Source organism: Bubalus kerabau, chromosome 15, assembly GCF_029407905.1.
Source record: "Bubalus kerabau isolate K-KA32 ecotype Philippines breed swamp buffalo chromosome 15, PCC_UOA_SB_1v2, whole genome shotgun sequence".
Taxonomy (NCBI): Eukaryota; Metazoa; Chordata; class Mammalia; order Artiodactyla; family Bovidae; genus Bubalus; species Bubalus kerabau.
This window is the reverse complement of record NC_073638.1, coordinates 54719759-54745849: the sequence shown is the minus strand read 5'-3', so window position 1 is coordinate 54745849 and position 26091 is coordinate 54719759. Positions and strand designations below refer to the sequence as shown.

At 37.9% G+C, this 26091-nt stretch overlaps 1 protein-coding gene, 1 non-coding gene and 1 pseudogene across 2 annotated transcripts in view; all 3 read right to left on the bottom strand.

The window, feature by feature from the left end:
* The window catches only part of RNF169 (ring finger protein 169), an 89906-nt gene that overhangs the window by 36649 nt on the left and 27166 nt on the right, over positions 1–26091 (bottom strand). The window contains exon 2 of the mRNA XM_055549089.1: positions 19714–19787. Coding sequence (XP_055405064.1) covers positions 19714–19787 — 74 coding nt within the window. The remainder of the gene's footprint in view (positions 1–19713; positions 19788–26091) is intronic.
* LOC129629405 (small nucleolar RNA SNORA57) lies at positions 3159–3295 on the bottom strand. Its single transcript, XR_008703231.1, has one exon. It is a non-coding gene; the product is annotated as a small nucleolar RNA SNORA57 (small nucleolar RNA).
* On the bottom strand, positions 11019–16853 carry LOC129628672 (glyoxalase domain-containing protein 4-like; annotated as a pseudogene).

Genomic DNA, 26091 nt, shown 5'->3' with positions numbered 1-26091 from the left:
GTTCAAATTCAGAGCCATAACCTTTGAAAGTGAAGTCGCTCAGTTGTGTCCGACTCTTTGTGACCCCATGGGCTGTAGCCTACCAGGCTCCTCTGTCCATGGGATTTTCCAGGCAACAGTCCTGGAGTGGATTGCCATTTCCTTCTCCAGGGGATCTTCCCAACCCAGGGATCGAACCCGGGTCTCCCTCATTGTAGACAGATAGATGCTTTACCGTCTGAGCCACCAGGGAAGGCAATCTACGTTTACCTTGGTGGTTCTCAGCCAAGGATGATTTTACAGCTGGCAATGTCTGGAGCCACTTCTAGCTGTCACAGCTGAGGGGATAGATGTATGTTGCTACTGGCATCTAGTGGGTAGAGGCCAGGAACTGCTACTAAACATCCTAAATGCATAAGATAGCCCCCAATAATATATACATACACAGATGTTGCCATTTTAAAAAAACTTTAAAATTTCCTGTTTTATGTTTTTTAGTGTTACTTTGTTCAGTGCTTAATTGTGTTTACATACTATGTTCTCTGGCTTTTTAAGTGTTTCAGAATGCATGCTTTGCTTCCTAATAATGTTTATTGCTGCTCTCAAAGTTTTTGACAGTGAACTTGTGCTATTGGCAAAACAACTTTTTCATTGCAATGTTGAGTCTCTGTGAACACAGCATCAAATTGAAGTTAAAAATTTACAAAATTGAAAACCCCATATATCTGTTTAAAAAATTGAAAACCCCATATATCTGTTTAAATCTTCATATGAATCATGTTGGTATTTTCTCTATACTGGATTCTGTAGATGCTAGTTTTTGGTCCCTTTTGATGGTTATTTATAAGGACTTGAGAACTTGGTCTCTAGGAAAGAGTTTTTATACTCAGGGAAAATGGCTCAGATAGTGTCACACAATAGCATATAAACCTGAATAAGAATTGATAGCTGCTGTTTATTGAACTCTTCCATGTTTCAGATATGAAGTTTATAGAGCTTACCTTATTTAATCCTCAAGGGCTTTGTTTGTACCTATCATTACCATTTTATAGACACAAAAATTAACACTCAGTGGTTATTTCCTAAAGTCTGTGTTTGAACACTGAAGAGCTAGATTTTAAAGCAAACCACTGGCTTCAAATACTAGCGTTTCCCAACCTCAGTACTATTGACATTTTGGGCCAGATAGTTCTTTGTTAAGGTGAGCAGGTCAGAGTCTGAGTAGAAGGCTCCTGGGGAGCAGGAGTTAAGGATGGAATGGTACAACAAGAGACAGCAAGCCAATAAAAGTGGTTGGGCTAATAGTTGTCCTACAGAGGACAATGTGAGAAACTGTATGAAATCCAGCTCAAGACTCAATCTGAAGTGAGAAACGGGGAAGCAAATATTATATACATATATATGTATGTGTGTGTGCGCGCGTGCGTGCATACATAGACTCCCACCTCCTGCTGACCAAGGTTTGCTCCACTGGATGTTAAATACCCCTCACACTGACTTGTACAACTCCAGTAAGTTCCCATGGAAAGCACCATACAGCAACCACAGAGGAGCCCTAGAGCTAAAAGCAAGAAGCAAGCAGTGTGAGCCAAAACAAGAAATCTCAGACTGTACCAAGTGAAGTTGCCCACCTCTGTAAAGTGGGATGCTTTTTACTGCCTCCATTTTTTAAAATGTTTATTTATTTACTCGCCATGCTGGGCACTCACGGGATCTTAGCTCCCTGACCAAGGATGGAACCTGTGCCCCCTGCAGTGGAAGGGGTGAGTCCTAATCACTGGACCACGAGGGAATTCCCTGCCTCCATTTTTAGATACTATCAGTGACAACTATTGACTTCCGTATAGTAATCTCATTCTCAGCCACACTACCAAGAATACCGTGTAATTTTTTTCCTCAAAGTATCTTTACTTTGTCATTATTAATTTTTCAAATAAACTTCTTTTAGGCTGTGCTGTGCATGTGGGATCTTAGTTCCCCGACCAGGGATCAAACCCACACAGCCTACAGTGGAAGCACGGGGTCTTGACCACTGGACCATCAGGGAAGTCCCCAAAATAAACTTTTAAAAACCAAGTCACTATACACACAGTGTACAAATGATAAATGTAAAACATGAAAAATTCTACAAAATAAGCACATCCATGTGACCACCACCCAAATCAAGAACCCCTTGTGCCTACTCCTCACCCCAAAGTATCCATGATCCCAGTTAACAACACCAAAAACATACTTTCACCTATTTTTGAGTTTTATATAAATGGAATTTTATGTACGTATTGAATCTCTCTTCCTTCAGTCAACATTTCATTTGTGATCCAAGAGGGAGGGATATATGTACACACATGGCTGATTCACTTTTTTGTATAGCAGAAACTAACACAACATTATAAAGCAACTGACCCCAATTTAAAACTAAACATTCCATTTGTGAGATTCATCCATGTAGGTGTATTTAGTAGTTTGTTCTTTCTCATTGTTTTATACTACTCCATTGTTTGACTACAAAATAACTCAATAATTTTATTATTATAGATATTTGTGTAACTATTAATTTTTTTATTCACAAATAAACTACTATGACCATTCTTGAAAATGTATCCTGATACATATAGTGTTCTGTGGGATATATTCTAGAAGAGAAGCTGTTTAGTCATAAAGTAGGGGTACACTGCCATAGCTTCCCCAAATTAATTGTACAAATTATACTCCCACCCCAATCTGCAGTGGAGCAGGAATGACAGCTGCTCACAACCTTGTTAACACTCAGAACTGTCTATTTTAGCCATTCCAGTGCATGCATATTGATACTGCATCATGACTGCAATTTGTATTTCTCTGATGACTAAAGATCTAGAGCAGTTTTTCACGTGCTTATTGACTATTTGGGAATTCTCTTTTATGACATGCCTACTCACATTGTTGCCCTTTCTCCTTTCAAATATTTGGAATTTCCCCTAATAATTTATAGGAGTTATACTTTTTGGATATGAGGCAATTTTCAAGAAAAAATACATACATACAAGAAACACACACACACTTCCCCCCCCCCATACTAGCTTGCCTTTTTTATTCTCTTGGTAGTGCCTTTTGAAGACAAGAAGCTCCAAGTTTTAATGCAGTTTAACATTAGTGATTTTTTAAAAAGAAATCGTCTCATAGTATCTCTTTTTTTTTGCTCTGTTCCCGGCACTTGAGGATAGAACCAGCAGACTGGAAGTTGCTGGTACTGAAGACATGACACCAGGAGGCCAGAGCCCATTCCTTCTACCTCCATACATTACATGGATCGGGAATCCCTGCCAAGAAAAGGAGGGTCCACAGGCACACCCTCCTCCCCAAGATCCCCAGCACAAACCCCATGTCTACAAAGTCACACTCACTCAGTCACCTCCCTCATAGTATCTTGAAGGAATTATTATTTGACATTTCACATACAGATCTACAATCCACCTTGAGCTGTTGTTTTATTCTTTTTTTAATCAACTATGTTAAGGAATAACCTACATATGATAAAATGATCACATATGGAATGCATAGCTCAACGAACTTCAATAAATGTATATATCCATGCAACCATATCCCTAATCAAGATACAGAGCATTTTTACCACCAAGTCACCTCAAACCCACTAGTGGGAATTCCCTGTACAGTGCTTAGACTCTATACTTTTACTGCCAAGGGCCAGAGTTTGATCCCTGGTCAGGGAACTAAGTTTCCACAAATCATGCAGCATGGCCAAAACCAAAAACAATAAAAAACCCACTAGTAATCAATCTCCCACCCTACGCAGCTCAAACCAACACTTAATTTTATAACTGTGATTACAGATTAGTTTTGCCTACTATAAAATCATACAGCATATATTCCTTTATGTCAAGATTCATTCACAGCACATTTTTGATATTCATCCATGCTACTAAGTTCATTATAATACTCTATTCCCTATATTCCTTTTATGTATAAGTTATATTCCACTGCATGAATATACCACAGTATGTTTATCCATTCAAGTATTATACATGTGGGTTGTATTTAGTTTGGAGCATTATGAATAAAGCTGCTATGAACATTCATGTCTTTTTCTGAACAGATGTTTTTATTTTGCTTGTCTAAACAGCTACAAGTAGAATTGCTCCATCAAGTAGTTGCTGCTGCTGCTGCTGCTGCTAAGTCACATCAGTCATGTCCGACTCTGTGTGACGCCATAGACGGCAGCCCACCAGGCTCCCCCATCCGTGGGATTCTCCAGGCAAGAACACTGGAGTGGGTTGCCATTTCCTTCTCCAATGCATGAAAGTGAAAAGTGAAAGTGAAGTTGCTCAGTCATGTCCGACTCTTAGCGACCCCATGGACTGCAGCCTACCAGGCTCCTCCGTCCATGGGATTTTCCAGACAAGAGTCCTGGAGTGGGAAACGTCAAGTAGATAAGTGTATGTTTAAATTTATAAACTGCCAAAATGTTTCCTATGGAGATATACCATTGTATACAATCAGTCCTCCATATCCATGGATTCCACATCAATAAATTTAACCAACCACAGATCAAAAATCAATCTGCCAGAACTCCCTGGTAGTGCAGTGGATAAGAATCCTCCTGCCAACGCAGGGGACATGGGTTCAGTCCCTGGTCCAGGAAGATTCCATGTGCCACAGAGCAACTAAGTCCGTGCACCACAACTTCTGAGCTCGCACTCTTAAGCCTGTGAGCCTCAATTAATGAGTGCCTGGGCCTCAACTACCGAGCCCACGTGCTGCAGCTACTGAAGCCTGTACATCCAGAGCCTGTGCTGTGCAACAAGAGAAGCCACTGCAGTGAGGAGCCCACGCACTGCAATGAGGAGCAGCCCCAGCTCTCTGCAACTAGAGAAAGCCTGCATGCAGCAATGAAAAGCTGGTGCAACCAAAAATAAAATAAATAAGCGTTTTAAAAATATCAATCTGCCTTTGGTGGAACCTGTGTACACTGAACCTGTAGATGCCAAAGGCCAACTGTACTCTGTTTTTCATAAGGGACTTGAACATCCATGGATTTTGGTATCCACATGGTTTCTGGAACCATTACCCCGTAGATATGGAGGGAGGATTATAATCCCACTAACAATTCATGAGAAACCCAGCTTATTCTCACACTCATTTGGACACATGGAATTCTTAGCCTTTTAATTTTAGCTATTCCATAGAAAGTAGGGGATATCCCATACATGATTTTAGTGAGTTATCTCCCTGCTGTTTAACTATGTTGAGCACCTTTTCACATTTTCGGTAGCATGTCTTCTTTTGTGAAGTGACTGTTTTCAATCAAGTGGCGGATGCATGCTGCTGTATGGCAAAACCAATACAATATTGTAAAGTAAAAAAAAAAAATAAATTAAAAAAAAAAGTATGGGGAAAAAAAAGTTTAAATGAAAAAAAAAATTCTAAATAAAAGTCAGCTGTTAGATATTTTGAGAATATCTTCTCCCAGTATTTGCTTTGTTTATTTTCTAAACGTATAGAAGATTTTAACTTTAATAAAATTCAATATATCATTTTTTTCTTCTGTGATTAGGATTTTTGGGGTTCTTGTCTAATAAATCTTTGCCTACCCTAAGGGCAATATTTTTTTCTTCTAGGTCTTCTTCTGCATAATTTTAGCTTTTATGTTTAGTCTATGATCCATGGTATACAGATCAAGACTGACTTATTCACAGGATAAGTCTGTTCCAACATCACTGTTGAAAAGACTGTTATTTTGCCACTGAATTATTTCTGTGCCCTTAGGAATATCAATTGACTTGATATTCCTATTATGAGGGGGTCTATTCTAGGACTATATTCTATCCATTTATCTATGTCTTTTCCCTATGCCAATACCATACTCTCTTGATGACTATCATTTTAAAATCAGGTAGTAAAAGTCCTCCAATAAAAAGTCATTATTTATAGTCATGATCCTCCACGTAGAAAATTCACTAGAATCTACAAAAAAAGCTACTAAAACTACTAAATGAGTTTAGCACAGTTGTAGGATAAAGTATCAAAATGTAAAAACCAATAGTATTTTTATATACTTGCAAGAATTATAATACCACTTACAGTAATATCCAAAAATGTGAAATCTTTAAGATACATCTGATAAAAGATCTGGAAAGTGAAAACCACAAACCACTGCTGACAGAAACTAACGAAGAACTAAATAAATAGAAAGATATCATGTTTATGGGTCTGAAGACTCAATTACTGAGATATCAATTCTCCCCGAATTGATCTATAGACTCTGGGCAATCCGAATCAGAATGCCAACAAGTGTTTTTGTAGAAATTGGCAAGCCAATACTAAAATTCAGATGGATATACAGTGAACCAAGAAGCCAAAATAACTTCTTATTATGCTGCTGCTACTGCTGCTAAGTCCCGTCAGTCGTGTCCGACTCTGTGCGACCCCATAGACGGAAGCCCACCAGGCTCCGTCCCTGGGATTCTCCAGGCAAGAACACTGGAGTGGGTTGCCATTTCCTTCTCCAATGCATGAAAGTGAAAAGTGAAAGTGAAGTCGCTCAGTCGTGTCTGACTCTTCTTACTATAAAGCTACAATAATCAAAACAGCATGGTACTGGTGTAATAATAAACAAACAGATTAATGATACAGATACAATATAGAGTTTAGAAACAAAGCCACAATATGCAGGTAACTAATCTTTGACAAAGGTGCAAAAAGCAATCCAATGGAGAAAGGATAGTCTCTTCAGCAAATGTGCCAGAATAACTGGGACATCCATATGCACAACATATATAAAAATTAACTCAAAATGGATCACAGACCTAAATATAAAGCCTAAAACTATAAAACTTCTAGAAGAAAACACAGGAGAAAATCTTTGTTAACTTTGGAAAAAGAAATCTTGGATATAACACCAAAAGCAAATCTACAAAAGGAAAAAAAAAATGTACACAGTGTATTTTTTGAAAGTTAAAAACTTCTCCCATTCAAAGGGCTCTAAGAAAATGAAAAGATTGATACAGGGAGAAAAATATTTACAAATCAAATACCTGATAAGACTTGTATTCAAAAATATTTCAAAATTCAACAGTAAGAAAATACAAATAAACACATGAAAAGATGCTCAACATTATTGGTCATTAGTTTAGTTCAGTTCAGTTGCTCAGTCGTGTCCGATTTTTTGTGACCCCATGAACCACAGCACGCCAGGCCTCCCTGTCCATCACCAACTCCTGGAGTTCAACCAAACGCATGTCCATCGAGTTGGTGATGCCATCCAGCCATCTCATCCTCTGTCGTCCCCTTCTCCTCTTGCCCCCAATCTTTCCCAGCATCAGAGTCTTTTCAAATGAGGCAGCTCTTCGATCAGGTGGCCAAAGTATTGGAGTTTCAGCTTCAACCTCAGTCCTTCCAATGAACACCCAGGACTGATCTCCTTTAGGATGGACTGGTTGGATCTCCTTGCAGTCCAAGGGACTCTCAAGAGTCTTCTCCAACACCACAGTTCAAAAGCATCAATTCTTCGGCCCTCAGCTTTCTTCACAGTCCAACTCTCACGTCCATACATGACCACAGGAAAAACCATAGCTTTGACTAGATGGACCTTTGTTGACAAAGTAATGTCTCTGCTTTTTAATATGCTGTCTAGGTTGGTCATAACTTTCCTTCCAAGGAGTAAGCGTCTTTTCATTTCATGGCTGCAATAACCATCTGCTGTGATTTTGGAGCCCCCCAAAAATAAAGTCTGACACTGTTTCCACTGTTTCCCCATCTATTTCCCATGAAGTGATGGGACCAGATGCCATGATCTTCATTTTCTGAATGTTGAGCATTAAGCCAACTTTTTCACTCTCCTCTTTCACTTTTATCAAGAGGCTCTTTAGTTCTTCACTTTCTGCCATAAGGGTGGTGTCATCTGCATCTCTGAGGTTATTGCTATTTCTCCCGGCAATCTTGATTCCAGCTTGTGCTTCTTCCAGCCCAGCGTTTCTCATGATGTACTCTGCATATAAGTTAAATAAGCAGGGTGACAATATACAGCCTTGACGTACTCCTTTTCCTATTTGGAACCAGTCTGTTGTTCCATGTCCAGTTCTAACTGTTGCTTCCTGACCTGCATACAAGTTTCTCAACAGGCAGGTCAGGTGGTCTGGTATTCCCATCTTTTTCAAGAATTTTCCACAGCTTATCGTGATCCACACAGTCAAAGGATTTGGCAAAGTCAGTAGAGCAGAAATAAATGTTTTTCTGGAACTCTCTTGCTTTTTCAATGATCCAGCGGATGTTGGCAATTTGATCTCTGGTTCCTCTGCCTTTTCTAAAACCAGCTTGAACATCTAGAAGTTCACGGTTCACGTATTGCTGAAACCTGGCTTGGAGAATTTTAAGCATTACTTTACTAGTGAGATGAGTGCAATTGTGCGGTAGTTTGAGCATTCTTTGGCACTGCCTTTCTTAGGGAAATACAAATTAAAACCACAATGAGATACCATTACATAACAACTAGAATTGTGAAAATTAAAAAGACTAACCCTACCAAATGTTGGCAAAGACTGAGAGAAACCAGAACATTCATACACTACTGGTAAGAATTAAAATGGGAAAACCACTTTGGAAAAGTTTGGCAGTTTCTTTGAAAAGGAAGCACACATACCATATGATCCAGCAATTTCAAGTTAAGAATTTACTTAAGAGAAAAAAAAATTATTTTGTACAAAGACTTGCAAGTGAATGGTCACAGTAGCTTTATTTGTAATAGCTAAGAACTGGAAACAACCCAAATGTCTATTAAGAGGCAAACAGATAAACAAACTGTGACATGTACAATGAAATACTACTCTGCAGTATGAAAGAATAAATTATCGATACATGTAACTAGCTGAATGAATCTTGGAATTACTACGCTGAGTGAAAAAGTGAAACAGAAAAGCATTAAGCAATTTAGACCAAAAAGAAAAAGCATTACTTGGACTTCATCATAACTAAAAACTTTTGTGCACACTAACAAAAAAATGAAAAAACAACCTACACAGTGAGAGAAAATATTTACAAATCATGTATCTGATAAGGATTTAATACCCAGAATACATTTAAAATAAAACTTACAACTCAACAACAAAAACCCAACTCGAAATTGAGCAGAAAGACCTGAACAGACATTTCTCTGAAGAAGAAACACAAAGTTATCAATAAGGACATGAAAAAAGGCTCAACATCATATTCATTAGGGAAATGCAAATCAAAACCTAATGAGATACCCACTAGAATGGTTATTTTTAAAAAAATCAGAAAATAATAAGTGCTGACAAGAATGTGAGTAATTGGGGCCCTCACACATTGTTGGTAGGAATGTAAAATTGTACTGTTGCTGTAGAACACAGTTTAATGATTCCCTTGACCTGGCAATTCCACTCCTAATTATATACCCAAAATAAAAGAGGGAGGCAAACGGACACTTGTATTTCAATGTTTATGCAGCATTATTCACAACAGCCAAAAAGTGAGAGCTCAAGAGTCCATCAGGAGATGAAAGGATTAACAAAAATGAAATGCTGTTGTTGTTCAGTTGCCCAGTCATGTCCGACACTCTGGAACCCCATGGACTGCAGAACACCAGACCTCCCTGTCCCTCACCATCTCCCAAAGTTTGCCCAAGTTCATGTCCATTGCATCGGTGATACCATCCAGCCATCTCATCCTCTGATGCCCTCTTCTCCTTCTGCCCTCAATCCTTCCCAGCATCAGGGACTTTTCCAATGAGTCATCTGTACACATCAGATGAACAAAACACTGGAGCTTCAGCTTCAAAATCAGTCCTTCCAACGAGTATTCAGGGTTGATTTCCCTTAAGATTGACTGGTTTGATCTCCATGCTGTCCAAGAGTTTCAGGAGTCTTCTCTAGCACCACAGTTCGAAGGTACCAATTCTTTGGCGCTCTACCTTCTTTACAATCCAGCTCTCAGAACTATACAGGACCACTGGGAAGACCATAGCCTTGACAAAACGGAATATCCAGCCATAAAAAGGAATGAACTACTGAAACATGCTACAATGTGAATAAACCTTGAAAACATGCTGCGTGAAATAAGCCAGGTCACAAACGGACAAATATGATATGACTCTAACTTACGTATCTAGAATAGGCAAATTTGTAAAAAAAAGAAAGTAGGTTAGAGGTTAACGGGGGTTGGGGGGTATGATGGAATGGGGCGATATCGATAAATGGGTACAGAGTTTCTGTTTGGAGTGATAAAAATATTTTGGAGAAAGAGAACAGCGATGATTGCACAACAGGAGATCAGCCCTGGGATTTCTTTGGAAGGAATGATGCTAAAGCTGAAACTCCAGTACTGTGGCCACCTCATGTGAAGAGTTGATTCATTGGAAAAGACCCTGATGCTGGGAGGGATTGGGGGCAGGAGGAGAAGGGGACGACAGAGGATGAGATGGCTGGATGGCATCACTGACTTGATGGACGTGAATCTCAGTGAACTCCGGGAGTTGGTGATGGACAAGGAGGCCTGGCGTGCTGCAATTCATAGGGTCGCAAAGAGTCAGACACGACTGAGCGACTGATCTGATCTGATCTGATCTGATGAATGTATGCTTAAGGCCAATGAATTGTACACTTAAATTGGTTAAAATGACAAATTTTATGTCATATATATCTCACAGCACTTAAAAGGTTTTTTGTGTGTCATATAACTTACTATATAAGTATCATTAAGTTCCAGCTAGCGTTCTATCCTTTTAGATACTAAATAAATAACCTGTATGACAGGTTCACTCAAGGCAATCATCTAGCAGGAGGTTCAACTAATCTTCTGGTTAGAATCAAATAATTGAATTGTCTGACAGCTAAACACAAAAGCAAACAGAATTCCTAGCCATAGGGCAAGCCTCCACTGAAGGAACAGGCTGTGGAGCTCACTAGATTCTTCAATCCTGTTGATTCAAGAAGGAGATCCCTACAGAATATTTGTAGCTAATCATGTCATGAATAATACCCATTTACCATGAAAAATTATTTATCTTCATAACTGCAAAATATGAGTGATGGGTATACAGGTGTTCATTTTATTGACCTTTTTATATTTGTTTAAACATTACAAAAATTAAAAATTTAGAAAACATTTATAATATTCATTATGCTAATCAACAAACCTCAGGCACTGGATGATTGCAGAAATAACTGAAGGGTTTCTAGGAGCCTCTGTAGAGAAAATTCTGATTACAGTCTTTCAAATGCTAAGTAACTGTTCAAGAGTATGTATTCCCTATTATTAATAGTACTTCAAATGTTAACTAGCCATACTTAAAGAGTTTAGAATAAAACACATATGAACTTCTTTCAATTTGGAACCATGTCCTATTCATCCTTGATGTCTCCTCTCCCACTTTAGTACTAGACATGGGGCCTATATGCAGTAAGTTTAATTCTATGAACATTTACAGCACACGAGAATCTGTGTTCATAACTGCTTTTAGAGCTAAGGATATAGCCCTGACCAAAAATGACAAAGTTTTTGTATGAGGCTTATACTCTGTAAGAATGTGATTGAAATGAAAGATGTAATTGGACTAATGAATTTTTAAGAGGTCTTCCAACAAATATTCCCTGCAATACAAACTATACCTATTTTGGTGACCGCAGCAGTCCCCACGTTTTGGGGGAGCTTCTCTCAATTCCACAGTAAAAGATAACCAATGCAGTGGTGTCATGAACACAGGGCTGGTGGGAAGAGTGCTGTTCAATGGCACTTTAAAAAAAATCTGGATGTAACTGCTCTCATTAAAGTTACATGCTTATCAAAATTCCCCCAACCAAAGGTAATGTTCCATACATCTGTCTCAGGCTAGAGAAGAATTTATTACTAATGTAATACAGTCACACATAGAGTGTGCCCTTCCGGTGATGGCAAGGATGACAGTGAGGGTTCTGCTCTAAATGGACTAATAAGGATGGGATTTTTCTAAAATATATCAGACCTTTCAAAGATTAAAATACACAGATCTTTACCACCCCAGCCTCTCTAGCTGTGCAGGAAACAACCAAGTTATGACAGCATTTATCACATAATGTAATGCATGCATTAGGCCTCACAAGTGTTGAAACAGGAAACACTAATGCTTGTTACACATGATGTCTTCAGTTAACCTGAAGCCTTGTTTTATTTTGTGAAGCAAACCATTCATCACTTTCATCTTCGCCATTGCATCATCCAATAATTTGCTTCTCTCTGGATCCATCTTTTAGAGTTTTCAATATGCTTCATCTCCCACAAAGCAAATTTCATGTCCATCAGGGTCAGGCAGAATGATCACTTGCACTGTTGCTTTCCCTAGAGTGTCCAGACTCACAAGGGGAGTCAGAATCCCCCAGTTCTCCCATTTTATCAAGTCTTCTGACAACCCTTTCTAGGGGCAAGAAAAGGCAATTTGTCCAAAAGCTGCTGCAAGATCACTGCCTCCAAGATGTCCTATAGCTCCAGCTTACACTGGTTATCAGCAGAGCCCAGCAAAGTCCTCTGCTTCTTTTCATCTTTTTCATAAACTTTCATTCCTACTAAATTATACCAGTAGCCAAAGGACTTCTCAAGATCAGACTCTGGGAGAGTTACTTTTAATATAGGATCTGTCTGCGGTGGACTGCGGTTCTGCAAACAGAATTTATATCCTCCAGGGGCTTTGGTTTCAAAAACACCTCCTGCAACCTCATTGAGTGGCCACTCCAGCTTCCTGGCATTGCTGATGGCCTGGCTAGAAGAGTGGAATAGTTGGCTTAAAACTCAACATTCAGAAAACTAAGATCATGGCATCCGGTCCCATCACTTCATGGCAAATAGATGGGGAAACAATGGAAACAGTGACAGACTATTTTCTTAGGCTCCAAAATCACTGCAGATGGTGACTGCAGCCATGAAATTAAAAGACGCTTACTCCTTGGAAGGAAAGTTATGACCAACCTAGACAGCATATTAAAAAGCAGAGACATTACTTTGTCAACAAAGGTCCATCTAGTCAAAGCTATGGTTTTTCCAGTAGTCATGTATGGATGTGAGAGTTGGACTATAAAGAAAGCTGAGCACCGAAGAACTGATGCTTTTGAACTGTGGTGCTGGAGAAGACTCTTGAAAGTCCCTTGGATTGCAAGGAGATCCAACCACTCCATCCTAAAGGAAATCAGTTGTGAATAGTCATTGGAAGGACTGATGCTGAGGCTGAAACTCCATTACTTTGGCTACCTGATGTGAAGAACTGACTCATCAGGAAAGACCCTGACGGTGGGAAAGATTGAAGGCAGGAGGAGAAGGGGACGACAGAGGATGAGATGGTTGGATGGCATCACTGACTCAATGGATATGAGTTTGAGTAAACTCCAGGAGTCGGTGATGGACAGGGAGGCCTGGGATGCTGCAGTCCATGGGGTCGCAAAGAGTCATACACGGCTGAGTGACTGAACTGAACTGGCTAGAAGTGAGTGTGATAATCATGAAGTCATTGCCAAGTTTTTAGTCTCCGATGCCCCAACTGTAAGTCAGTTCTGCAACAAAATGATCAGCCTCAGGTCCAAATCCATCCATCATTTTACTTCATTTCCCATCATTAAGGCCTTCATTCCCAGGACATCATGACAGAAATGCCATTAGGAAATGGTTTTCCACTTTGAACATGAAGTGCAGAACCCTGCATGTCACCATGGCCTCCTACAGTACCCAGCTCACACATACGTGCCACACCACCCACAGATGATGCCAGCGCAGTAGTCCCAGTGGCACTTTAAAATTGAGAGGCCTGTGCATCCGTAATTGTCTCATTTTCTTATCTAAATTGGTAAAATGGTCTACCACCGAATGATAGTAGACTACAGAAATAATTTGTGAGAGTTGTAGGAGCTTCTGGCCTCTTGGTGCTTCCTTAATCTTTCCCCTGTGCTCATTCACTTCAATAGGATCATACTCTTTGCAATCCGATGGACCGTAGCCTGCCAGGCTCCTCTGTCCATGGGATTCTCCACGCAAGAATACTGGAGTGGGTTGCCATGCCCTCCTTCAGGGGAAGCTCCCAACACAGGGTTAACAATATTCTTTCGCCAATCAATGCAACAAGATGGAGGGCTGAGCACATTCTAATATTCTCCTTCTGCTTAAAACAACACGAAATGTCAGGAAACTTCTCTTTAATGGAACATATCTATAAAAGTACAGAAAAAAATAGCATGCCATTAGCAAACAAGATCACAAATATGCAGAAGATGGAACTAGTTTTCACACTTAAAGGTGTGAAATTGCTAAATAAGCAATTCACACATACAAAAAAAGAAATGGGCAGTAAGCACAAGATGCTCCTCCTCTCTAGTAGTCCAGGAAATGTAAATGAAAACAATGAGATATTTTATTCAGGAGATAGCAAAATATTAAAAATAATGAAAAGGGACTCTCTTTTACTGTTGATGAGAAAGTTAGGTTGAAAAAGTCTTTTTAATATCCACCAAAATACAAAGTGTATATACCACTTGACCCGCACTTTCACTTCTAGGAATCTAACTTAACATTTGCTCAGATATATTCATACATGTTTAGTGCAACATCTCTTCAAAATCGGGGAAAATGGGAAACAATTTAAATGATCAGTGGTTAAATGAATTATGTACACCTCATCCACATCATGAAATATCATTCGGTATGAAAAAAGTACCTACATGAAAGCACCTGCTTCCCATCCACACATACAAAAAAACATACTGTCAGAAAAGAAAAGAAAATAAAAAGAAACTGGCTACAGAATAGATCATATTTTTCCTTAAAACTCCTAGGTCCTTTGAAGTCTTTACCATTAGACCGTAATACTCACAACCCTTTTCTGTGGTAGTCACCTACTCTGCCTGTCAACTCCCCTTATTCACAGAAAACCTCAGCACCAAAGTGTCTGCCCAGCTACTCCTGTGATCATTCCTGAAGATTTCAATAGCAGTATTTTCTCTCAGGTTCTTCACTTCCTTCTAGATAAATCTTTTCTTCCATCCTATTTCAGTTACGTCCTCCCACAATCATACCCCAAACTGTCATTTTCAATAACTAAAACTACCTCTCAGCATCACATTTAAGCCTCTCACACTTAGACCACCACTTCTAGGTTTCCAACTTTACTAATATGCTAGTCACCCTACTTTCATAATTCTTTATCCCCATCAAAACTTCCAGTCCACCAACTCAACCACTCTCCCTGTCCACCACGCCCCTCATGTTCTCAATTCCTTCCTCAAACAAGCTTCTTAAAGCAACCACAGTCCAAAATTACAACTTCCTTGTATACACCTTCAGGTCCACTGCATCATTCCCTCTGTCATACTTCTTAGCGTAGTTTCTAATCCTGGTTAAACCCAACCCATTGCTTACTCCGTGTTCTAATTGGTCTTATTTCCATTTTTGCCCCATGAGCCAGAGAGAGCTACTGCCTACCCAGTATTCATTTTTTCATTTCTTACTAAAAGAATCCTAATTTTACTGAGGAAACTAATGTACCCAACTAAAACACTGTGTTTCCCAGCTTTCCTGACAGCCACAGGAAGTCTGTGACACTAAATTACAAAATATAGGAGAAGTCACTGGGTGGGGATTTGGAGAAAGCTCTTTAAAAGACCAAATTCAGCTGACATATGCCCTTCTGCCTTACCTTCTGTCTAGATGGAATTCTAGAGAAGAATTAACCATCTCACACCACAAGGAGACAGGCATGCTAAAAGACGTCTAAACAGAAAAATAAAAGGACCCTGAACCTCTGATGTCCTAGGGCTGCCGAATCAGTCCAGGACAGTTTACCTCCAGCTTTTATGTTACTTGAAAAAATAAAACTCCTAATTTATTTGAGTCATTATGTTGGGGTCTCTACTGCTCTGCTTAGTTTCTCAGTCATGTCTTACTCTTTGTGACCCCATGGATTGCAGCCTGCCTGGCTTCTCCATCCATGGGATTCTCCAGACAAGAATACTGGAGTGGGTTGCCATTTCCTCCTCCAGGGAATCTTCCCAACCCAGGGATCGAACCCAGGTCTCCTGCACTGCAGGTGAATTCTTTACCATCTGAGCCACCAGGAAAGCCCAAGAATACTGTTGTCTCTACTACTGATAGTAAATACAATTCCTAATTCCTAGGCCTATTACAGTGTATTCCCCACAAGGCAAATAGAGACCTTTTAAAAGTATGAAAATGAAAGTCACTCAGTCATGTCCGACTCTTTGCGACCCCATGGACTGGTCCACGGGATTCTCCAGGCCAGAATACTGGAATGGGTAGCCTTTCCCTTCTCCAGGGTATCTTCCCAACTGAGGGATAGAACCCAGCTCTCCACCATTGCAGGCGGCTTCTTTACCAGCTGAGCCACAAGGGAAGCCCAAGAATACTGGAGTGGGTAGCCTATCCCTTCTCCACTGAACCTTTCTGACCCAGGAATCAAATTGGGGTCTCCTGCATTGCAGGCAGATATAAGTCCGATCATATTACTGGCTTCCCAACACACTTAAAATAAACTTAGGGTCCTTACCAGGCAACTAGGCCTTCTCTGCGGAGAAGGCAATGGCACCCCACTCCAGTACTCTTGCCTGGAAAATCCCATGGACGGAGGAGCCTGGTAGGCTGCAGTCCATGGGGTCGCTAGGAGTCAGACACGACTGAGCGACTTCACTTTCACTTTTCACTTTCATGCATTGGAGAAGGAAATGGCAACCCACTCCAGTGTTCTTGCCTGGAGAATCCCAGGGATGGGGGAGCCTGGTGGGCTGCCATCTCTGGGGTCGCACAGAGTCGGACATGACTGAAGCGACTTAGCAGCAGCAGGCCTTCTCTGATATGGCAATCCTCTCTCTCACAACTCACATCATACCAAATCCCATTACCGCACTTCCATCTACAACTTGTACACTCAGTTCCAGCCAAGGTGTTCCTTTAACAAGGAAAACCTGTTTCCATCTCAGGGCCTGTGTGTTTGCTGTTTCCTTTGCCGGGAATGCTCTCTCCTCACAACTTTACTTGGCTTGCTCCCTCACCTCTTCCAGGTAGCAACTCAAATGTTGCCTTCTCTGACATTTTCCCTGATCCCTGTATTAAAAACAGTCGTTTTGTGTCTCAAGTTTTCCTTCCACTCCCCTGTAACTCTTCCTACCTTGCTTTATTAATATATAATAAATACTTTTTTGCTTATTTACTGTTCATCTTTCCCACTAGAATGGAATCTCCCTGACAGCAAGAACCTTGGGTGTCTCTTTCAGCATCATATCCCTAGTACCTGGCACACAGTGAGGACATAATAAATATTTGTTGAATAAATGAATATACATCATGATTTCATTTATACTGAAAAAGCATATGTGAGCGTGTGTGTGTAAGTACATTAAAAATCTAGGATATACACTAAACTGTTGATGCTAGTTATCTCTGGGGAAGAGAGTGGAAAATAAAAAAAAGAAGAACTTTCATAGTTTGCTCTGCATATTTTTGCATAAAAAAGACAAAATTAGCTATAACACATGACAGGAAGAAAATTTTAAACATATTTAGAAATATAAACCTATTTATAGAATCATAAAATTTAGACACTCATAGTAACCTCAGTAAGCATAACACTACACCATGGGTAGAAGGATCTATGATTAGCAAGCAAACATCTTTTAAAAGACCTAGAATCAGGGGAATAAAACTTTCTGATAACTTTTTTAGAGCCTTTATAAAGGTTTTTACTGTCATTTAAACAAAATAATAAAGTATACTAAGCAAAGTGTATTGTACATCAAATTAGTAATGAGTTGTGTAGAATTAATTTCCATCACTTGCTCAGTAAAAACTTTTAAATATCTCCCTTTCCTAGGGATTCATCTAGATAATTATATATTTGCTTTGTTTCAGAAAATATGCATTCTAAAAGACATCTTTTTTATCAAGTTCTCCATCCAAATGTCCAGTATCTTAATTTTTTTACTTTATGGAGGCATATTTTTACATGTTATATAATTCATCCATTTCAAAAAATTCAATGATTTTTAGTAAATTTACCAAGTTGTGGAACACACCATAAATCAGTTTTAGAAACCTTTATCACTGCAATAAAATCATTCATGCCCATTTACTGTTAACCCCATTCCCACCTCTACTCAATCAACCATTAATCTACTGTCTCTATACTTTTGTCTATTCTAGACATTTTCTATAAATAGAAACATACAATATGTGGCTTCTTTCATCTGATTTCTTTCACTTAGCATCTTTTCGAGGTTCATCTATCCGGTAGCACGTGTCAGTATTCCATTCCTTTTTGTTGCTGAATAATATTCCACTGTACGGATATGCCACAATAGTGGCATATCCACTATAATTTGGTTCTATGACTTGGATTTCCATTTTCCAGATAATATAATGGTTGAAGGATAACTTGGGTACTTGGGGAAGGGAGGCAGGGAGACTCTATGGTTAAATTTATTCAACACAATGACATAGGTGAGTGTTTTTCAATTCCAATCCAGTTTATACAGAATGAGATTGTCATGGCTTCACTCAACATTATGCTATCAGTCACTTTTAAAACTATAGTTTTAAAACTATTTTTTCTGTCCCTCCCTCCTAACAGGAACAAAAGGATAGTTCCTCAAGGTTTCTGTCTCTCTACTAAGGTTTATAAAAAATCTCTATACTTACTATGCCTTCTGCTTTAGTTCTTTTTTCTACCTCTGAGTCCTTATTTTCTCATTATATTCAAGCTGATAGCTTTAAAATTTCCATATTCTCCAAATTTCTAAAACGTTACATTAAAACTAAATATCTGCATATTCCGGAATTTTATTGAAGAGAAATCTGTAGCCCCTCAGGGGCTCATGTAGCCCCTGAGAACAATTTCTTTCTATGTAGAAAAAAGCTTTGTAACTGATTTAAAATGAAAAACAAAAAACTCACAACTCTAATATAAAAGGAGCAAGTGGACCCATGTCAACATTTGACACTCGTTTAAAAGAAAAGATCAAATATAGAGTAATTAAGCAGTCTTTTTTCTCTTCTCTTTCTCTTTAATATGACCTTTCATTCAGTCTAAAATGCCATAGTAATGCTATTGTCTTGTCTCTGCTTTATGATGATGTCTGATTCAGATTAAGTGGATTATTTATCTTTATAAAATATTAAACATTTACATGTAGAGTGATTATCTAATCATTATGATCTTAGGTAAGGGATGGTGGTTCAGGGAGAGGGCTGGGGAAGGATAATACAAATCTTATGCTTCTTATAACCAGACTTTTTGAAGTCTTAATTTTCCAAATGATTCCCAGACAATTAGCTTGAAAACATCAAAAATAAGATGATGTGGACACAGCTAAAAGCTTTCCCGATGGTAAATGTTCTCTAACTAGAAAATTATCCCACTACTCCTTTATCAGTCTAAGTTACAGTTCTTAGAGAACACATGTAATTAGAATAACCTTATAAGATAATGAAAAATAATACAAGCTATTATTATTAAAGGTTAAATGTTAGCTTTTAACTAACATTTAAATGCCAGGAACACCTCTCCTGGTGGCCAGTTACTGTGGCAGGTGTATGATAGGCTCTGTGAGCTACATTTTCATCTGTTTGCTATAATGCAGACAGGTTCTACTTTATCAATTTTAAAATTCCCTATTAAATCTAAACTTCCACTAAGTACTCTTTAATGTCATTATTCCAATTTACTTTAAGAAAATGAATGGCATAATAATATGTATACTATACCTTTCTCAGGCTTTCATATTCCTCACGAAATTCCCCAGGCTTGCTTAATTTGATTGGCGCTCTGAATATAAACTCTGGAGAAATGAGAAAAGAAAACACTTTTTAGCAGAACTTTCTAGGAAGGAACCAAGATCTTGTCCTACATCATAAAGCACATAAAAATTGTGGTCATCTTCCCACAATTTGAAAATTCATTCATTCATTCAACCAATACTTATTAAAGGGTATAAACCAGGCACAGTCCTGAGCACTGGGGAGAAGCACTGAAAAAATAAAGTCCTTGCTATCCTGGAGCTTACAAAACTGTGGAGGGAAACAGACAATAAACACACTAGTGTGTGTGTATAATACCGCTGATGGTACTAAGGGCTATGAAGGAAAATAAACACAAGATGGAAGGAAAAAAAGAGTACACAGAGTGGTCTGAAGGGTCTCACTGATAAAATAACATGGTAAAAGACCTCAAGGAAAACCATATTTAAAGCTCTTAGTTCGGGACTTCCCTGTCAGTCCGGTGAGTAAGACTCCGTGCTTCCACTGAAGGAGGCGCAGGTTTGACTCCTGACCCGGAAACTAAGATCCCGCACACTGTGCCACTGACAAGGCCAAAAATTATTTACTTAGTTTTTTTTTAAAAAGTTCTCAGTTAAATATTACCAAGTGACATTTTAAATAAGCTAAGGTTTTACTCATACTGTTTCTTTCTACTTCTTTTTCAACCCTGCCAACAGATTACAACCTATAAATATTTTCAGTATATACCCTGATTTTTTTTTTATCCTCAAAGCCTTCAGTGGTTTTGATCAGCCTATAGAATAAAGTCAAAACTCTTCAATGTCACTGAAGGTCTTCCAGAGACTGGTCACAACTTCATCTTTCTAAAGCACTGTCTCTCTCAACTCTTGACTACCTAATTACAGTATACATGCCACATATTTCTAAACCTTTTATGTTGCTTTCTCAGCTGAAATTCTGTGTTCTTCTCTTCTCTATATATAGTTTTAAATCCGAGATTCCAGGCCCACAAGAGGCACACAATGCACATTGGTTATATAAAAAATAAAAATCCCACTTAGGAACAAATAAAAGATAAGTCCTAAATGCTATAAAAAGGAAGGAGAAAACACACACTTCAGCCTTCTTACATGTACATGACACTTCTATACACCCCCATGTATATATTTAGTGACTTAAACATGGTATTTAAGACTTACTAATAACTCTACATCCATTCAGGTTGATAATATCTGTTGTAGAAAAGTGGGCTCCTCAAAAAGGTGACTTTCGTCCTTTTTCAGTTGTCTCAACTACTTTAGAAAGACTCATTTACACCAGAGAAATGTGGAAGATTCTTAGACAGAAACACTGGACCTAATGCAGATGCAGAAAACAGGAACTTAAAGCTGTACCAAACAGGAGAGAATTATTAGACCTAGGGCTTGGGAGGAAAACATTCCATCACCTTCATCCACTTAAAAAATAAACTCCTGATGACTATTTTAATCATATCTCTTAAGAACACTTCTAATTATAGGCAAATAGTGTTTAAAAGCAGATGCTCTAAAAGAGCAGTGGAAAGGGAAGAGAAAAGCAAAACCCTTAAGAAAAAAAAGGAAAATATTTTTAATCCATTTATGAAGAACTTATTCCTGAACAATATTTCATATACATTTTCTCAGTGAATCTTCACAGAAACTTTGTAAAGCAGGTATTATAACCATCTTACAATAAGGAAAATGAGGGGTTAATGACTTCCCCACGACCACAGAACTAGTACATGGCAAAATTAAGAGAAAAAGAATTAAGGTATAAAGATGAAAACTATATAATGATGAAAAAGTGAATTCATCAAGAAGATACAATAACTATGAACTTGTATGAACCTACCACAAAACAAAACAATAAGACTATAAGAGAAACTAATAAATCCAAAATTATAGTAAAACATTTTAACATATTCCAATTAAAAACAGATCAGGTAATAAAGGTAATAAAAATACAGAAAAATAAAATACAAAAAATAAAAAAACAAAGGTAATAAAAATACAGAAAAATTGAACAATAAAATTAACAAACTTGATTATGTATTTATGAATTCAATGAACAGAATATATATTCCTTAAAGCAACAAGGAACAATTAAAAACACACTAGGTCTCGAAGTTATAAAAACTGTCAAAGATTTCATATTATATAGACTTTGCTCTTGGATCTTAACTGCCATTTTCCAAGCCAAGTTCTGTAGCTACCTGGCTGATAACTTTAGCTTACCCAATATTCTTTCTCAATAAATTCCTTTTCTGCCAGAGTAGATTTCTACTGATAACAACCAGTGGGAGCAGAGTTTGGGAGAGAATGGATTCATGTATATGTAGGACTGTCCACTGGAAACTACCACAACATTGTTAATTAGCTCCAATATACAGTGGTTTAGTCACTATGTCATGTCCAACTCTTGCGACCCCATGAACTGTAAGCCCACCAGGCTCCTCCATTCATGGGATGTTTTCCAGGCAAGAATGCTGGAGTGAGTTGCCATTTCCTTCTCCAAGGGATTTTCCTGACTCAGGAATTAAACTCTAGTCTCCTGCACTGCGGGCAGATTCTTTACCGACTGAGCTACCAGGGAAGCCAATATAAAATATAAAGTTAAAAAAAAACAACAACTAACAACTACTGGCTGACTCTATTTTTCACATGGTACTATGAGATGATTCAGAAGCAAAACTCAAAACTGGTTAAGGAAAAAAAAGACAGAGAAGACAAATTACTCCTTAGAATAAAAATGAGGACCAAATTAGAGGTATGAAGTGAGTTTAAATCTCCAGTAACTATTAAAACAACGTTACAATGAGTGATCTTGCATATGAATTGTTTTGCATATCTACAAGTATATCCATAGATTAAGTTGCTGGAATCAGAACTGCTAAGTTAAAGAATATGTGTTTTAATTCTGGCAGACAATACCAAATCCCCCTTCATAAAACCTGTACACACTTATAGTCCCACCAGTGATGCATGAGACTGCAATTTCCTCACACCTTTGCCAGCACAATGAGTGCTGAAATTGTTTAGCTTTCCCAATCTAATTGGTGAAATTCTTCACCTTATGTGCTTAATGAATGAAACTGAGTACTTTTCATATATTTGAGTAATTTACATTTCCTTTTATATGAAAAGTATATACATTTCCTTTACTCTTGTTGGAGTTAACTTCTTCTTCCAGATTTGTTAAAGCTCTATGTAAGAAAAAGTACCCTTGTGTCACATGAAGAGCAATACTTTTCTTAGTTTATCATCTGTCTTGACTTTGCTTACAGTGGTGATTTTTGTGTAGTTGTAGTAATCAAACTTCTCCTTTATGACTTCTGCATTTTGCATCATATTTGGAAAGACCTTCCTCAGGCCAAAATATAGTAACAAATTCTATCAGTTTCTTCTGGTACAAAGTGTAAGACTTTTCTCATATCTACTTTTAAAAATTCTAAATCTATATTTTTATTTGGAAGCAACATAAGGAGCATAATCTTATTCAGGCTTTTAATAAGTCTACTATCTAACACAAGGGACCAAAAATACTTTCGTGACAGACTAATAAAAATGATTATAATTTTTAGTTACTGTTAGAGAATTTGTTTTCTTTAAAATAATTCTTGACGGCATTTAGAAGAAAATGTCCAAAGAGCCTAACATCTTTATTATATAGTGTAAATAATACAAAATTAAAAGCCTGATCCCAAACTCAGAAGCTTCCAGAGTCTCAAATAAGTCAGTCTTAACTTCCTCTTCTAAAAATCAGAAAAATACCTACTATGACAGCCAAGTATGAGGATAAAATGAATATAATGAAAGTGAAAACACTGTGTAAACTATTTTCAGACAGTTGAGTGGCATGCAGTAGAATCTAATAACTATAAAACTGCCTCTGGTATTGACGAGATTAAGAAATGGTAGTTCGGTCTGGTTTATTTGCAAGTACAACTTAAGAGAGACGAAGATAATTACCCAACTGCTTTGATACATTTATTATATGAAAAGTTAAATTCACTTTGGGATACTTACTAAGAAATCTCAAAGTTCATATATAAGGCCAAGTAAGAACTCGGCATACTGACTGAAATATTACTATGCCTTGATGCATTTGAGGGTAAAAGGTAATGACAAGGGCAGGATTAATTTCTACTCACCAAGACTAGTACTGATATAGATTAGCTTACTGTTGGATTAAGATTAATGTATCTTGATGCTTTAAAGATTAAAAAATGATAAAGTCACTTTTTGCAACTTCTCCCAACAGGACTGTGCTGCATTAACTGGCATCATGCCCAAAAGTTCAAAAAATTACAGTCAACAAAGTAATTCTTGATTACAAAAACAGTTAAGCATAAAAGGTCATGAACTGGTCCAATGTGACATTAACTTAAATATTTAAGCCTTTTCCTATTTTAATAATGCCCTCTAGAAATGTCAACAGGGCAAAAATAATTTTTTTCTTCCCTACTGGCTTGCAAAAAGAACATATTAGGTTTTGACACCTGCTCTGTCAATTAAGTGAGAGTATCTAGATATATCAAAGATTCTCTTTGCCTTGGTCTCATCTTTCAAATGGAAATCAAAATACTGGCCAAATCTACTTCACAGGAATGCAGACCACATTTAGTAGTAGCAGTAATCAATGAAGAATCCCTGTAATAAAAGCAGCTAACATTTAGTAAGAGCATCACATGCTAAATGCTACACACATATACACACACCCATGCAGAAAAGACAACAATAGCAGGCCTAACTGCCTATCTTAGGCTTGAGTACAGGGTTAGTCCTTAACTGGTGGCTAGGAAGATTTTGGGCGAGTTCTCAGGCACCCTGATTAGGCACAGGTTCACTGTTACCTAAACAGTCTGTATAAACTATGCAGTTATGCTGAATACCTTTTTTCCTGATGGGATTCTAGAATTCTGAAACATGTTAGGCAGACAGTCCCTATATGATCAGCCCCTAATAGAAAATTTAGGGCAATAAGCCTCTAAGAAGCTTCCCTGGTTCGCACCGTTTAACACATGTAGTCACAACTTGTTGCTGGGGGAACTAAGCATGTCCTGTGAGACTCAACTGAGAGAGAACTCTGGAAGCTTATGCCTGGTTTCCCCTGGACTCTGTCCAACGTTCCTTTACCCTTTGCTGATTTTAATCTGTATCCTTTCACTGCAATGAATCATAGCCACGACTAGGACTATATGCTGAGTCCTGGGGGCACTGCTAGTGAATCATTAAACCTGTGGGGGGTGAGGGGGGCGGTGTCTTGGAGCCCTCCTGAGACACATATACACAAGGCTTTAATCCATACACAATGGATTAAAATCTCTTCAGATCTCAGTTTATACTGGAGAAATGAGATTAACGTCTAGAGCGAATGATTCAGCACAGGCTTATCTAGCTTAATTGTTCTTCACTTTCTTACACTTGATAGGTATCATGGTTTTTACAAATTGAAGGTTTATGACAACCTTGTAATTGTCAGATGATGATCAGTATTTTTAAATTAAGGTATGTACATTGTTTTTTTAAACCATGATGCTACTGCCCACTTAACAGATTACAGTGTAGTATAAAATGAACTTTTGTGTGCACTGGAAAACCAAAAACTTTGGTTTTATTGCTTTATTGCAGTATTCACTTTATTATGGTGGTCTGGAACCAAATTCTCAGTATCTCCAAGGTATGCCTGTAATAATATTCTTATCTCATTTTCATTTACTACTCAATAGGTTTCCCTAAATTCTGAAACACTCTATTATATAATGGGTAAAAATGCTATTAGGATTTAAGCTTACATAAGTGTAGCTATAATATCAAAATAATTTCTTAGAAGCCTTAGGAAATATGGTTTCAATCCACCTAGACTATTATGAGAAATGAAGCAGGAAAAAAGGTCAGAGAAATGAAAATCTCCGCTTTTAAATCAAAGTCATTTACAATGCCTCTTAAAGCTTACGGGAGAACATGTATACACTTAACATTTTAATTATACTAAGATATTTATCAGTCATGATTAAGCTTTCATGTTCCCTGAATTTTAGTACAAAAAGAACATTAATTTAACAACAGGAAAAAAAATAGTTCCTGTCTGCTGATGTGGGACTTAACTTTTCTTAATTTTCTTTTTACTTCCCTCTACCTTTCTAGGGTCATAACAACTCCCTCCACTCCAAAAGCTGAAACTGTGGTTGCAATGCCTGCAATACTGTCAAAAAAGGAGAGCAACAGGAGAAAATCTACATGACTTGGTAAGGTGATGCCTTTTTAGATAAAATATCAAAGACATGATTCATAAAATAAGTAATTCATAAGACGGACTTCATTAAAATTAAAAATTTCTGCT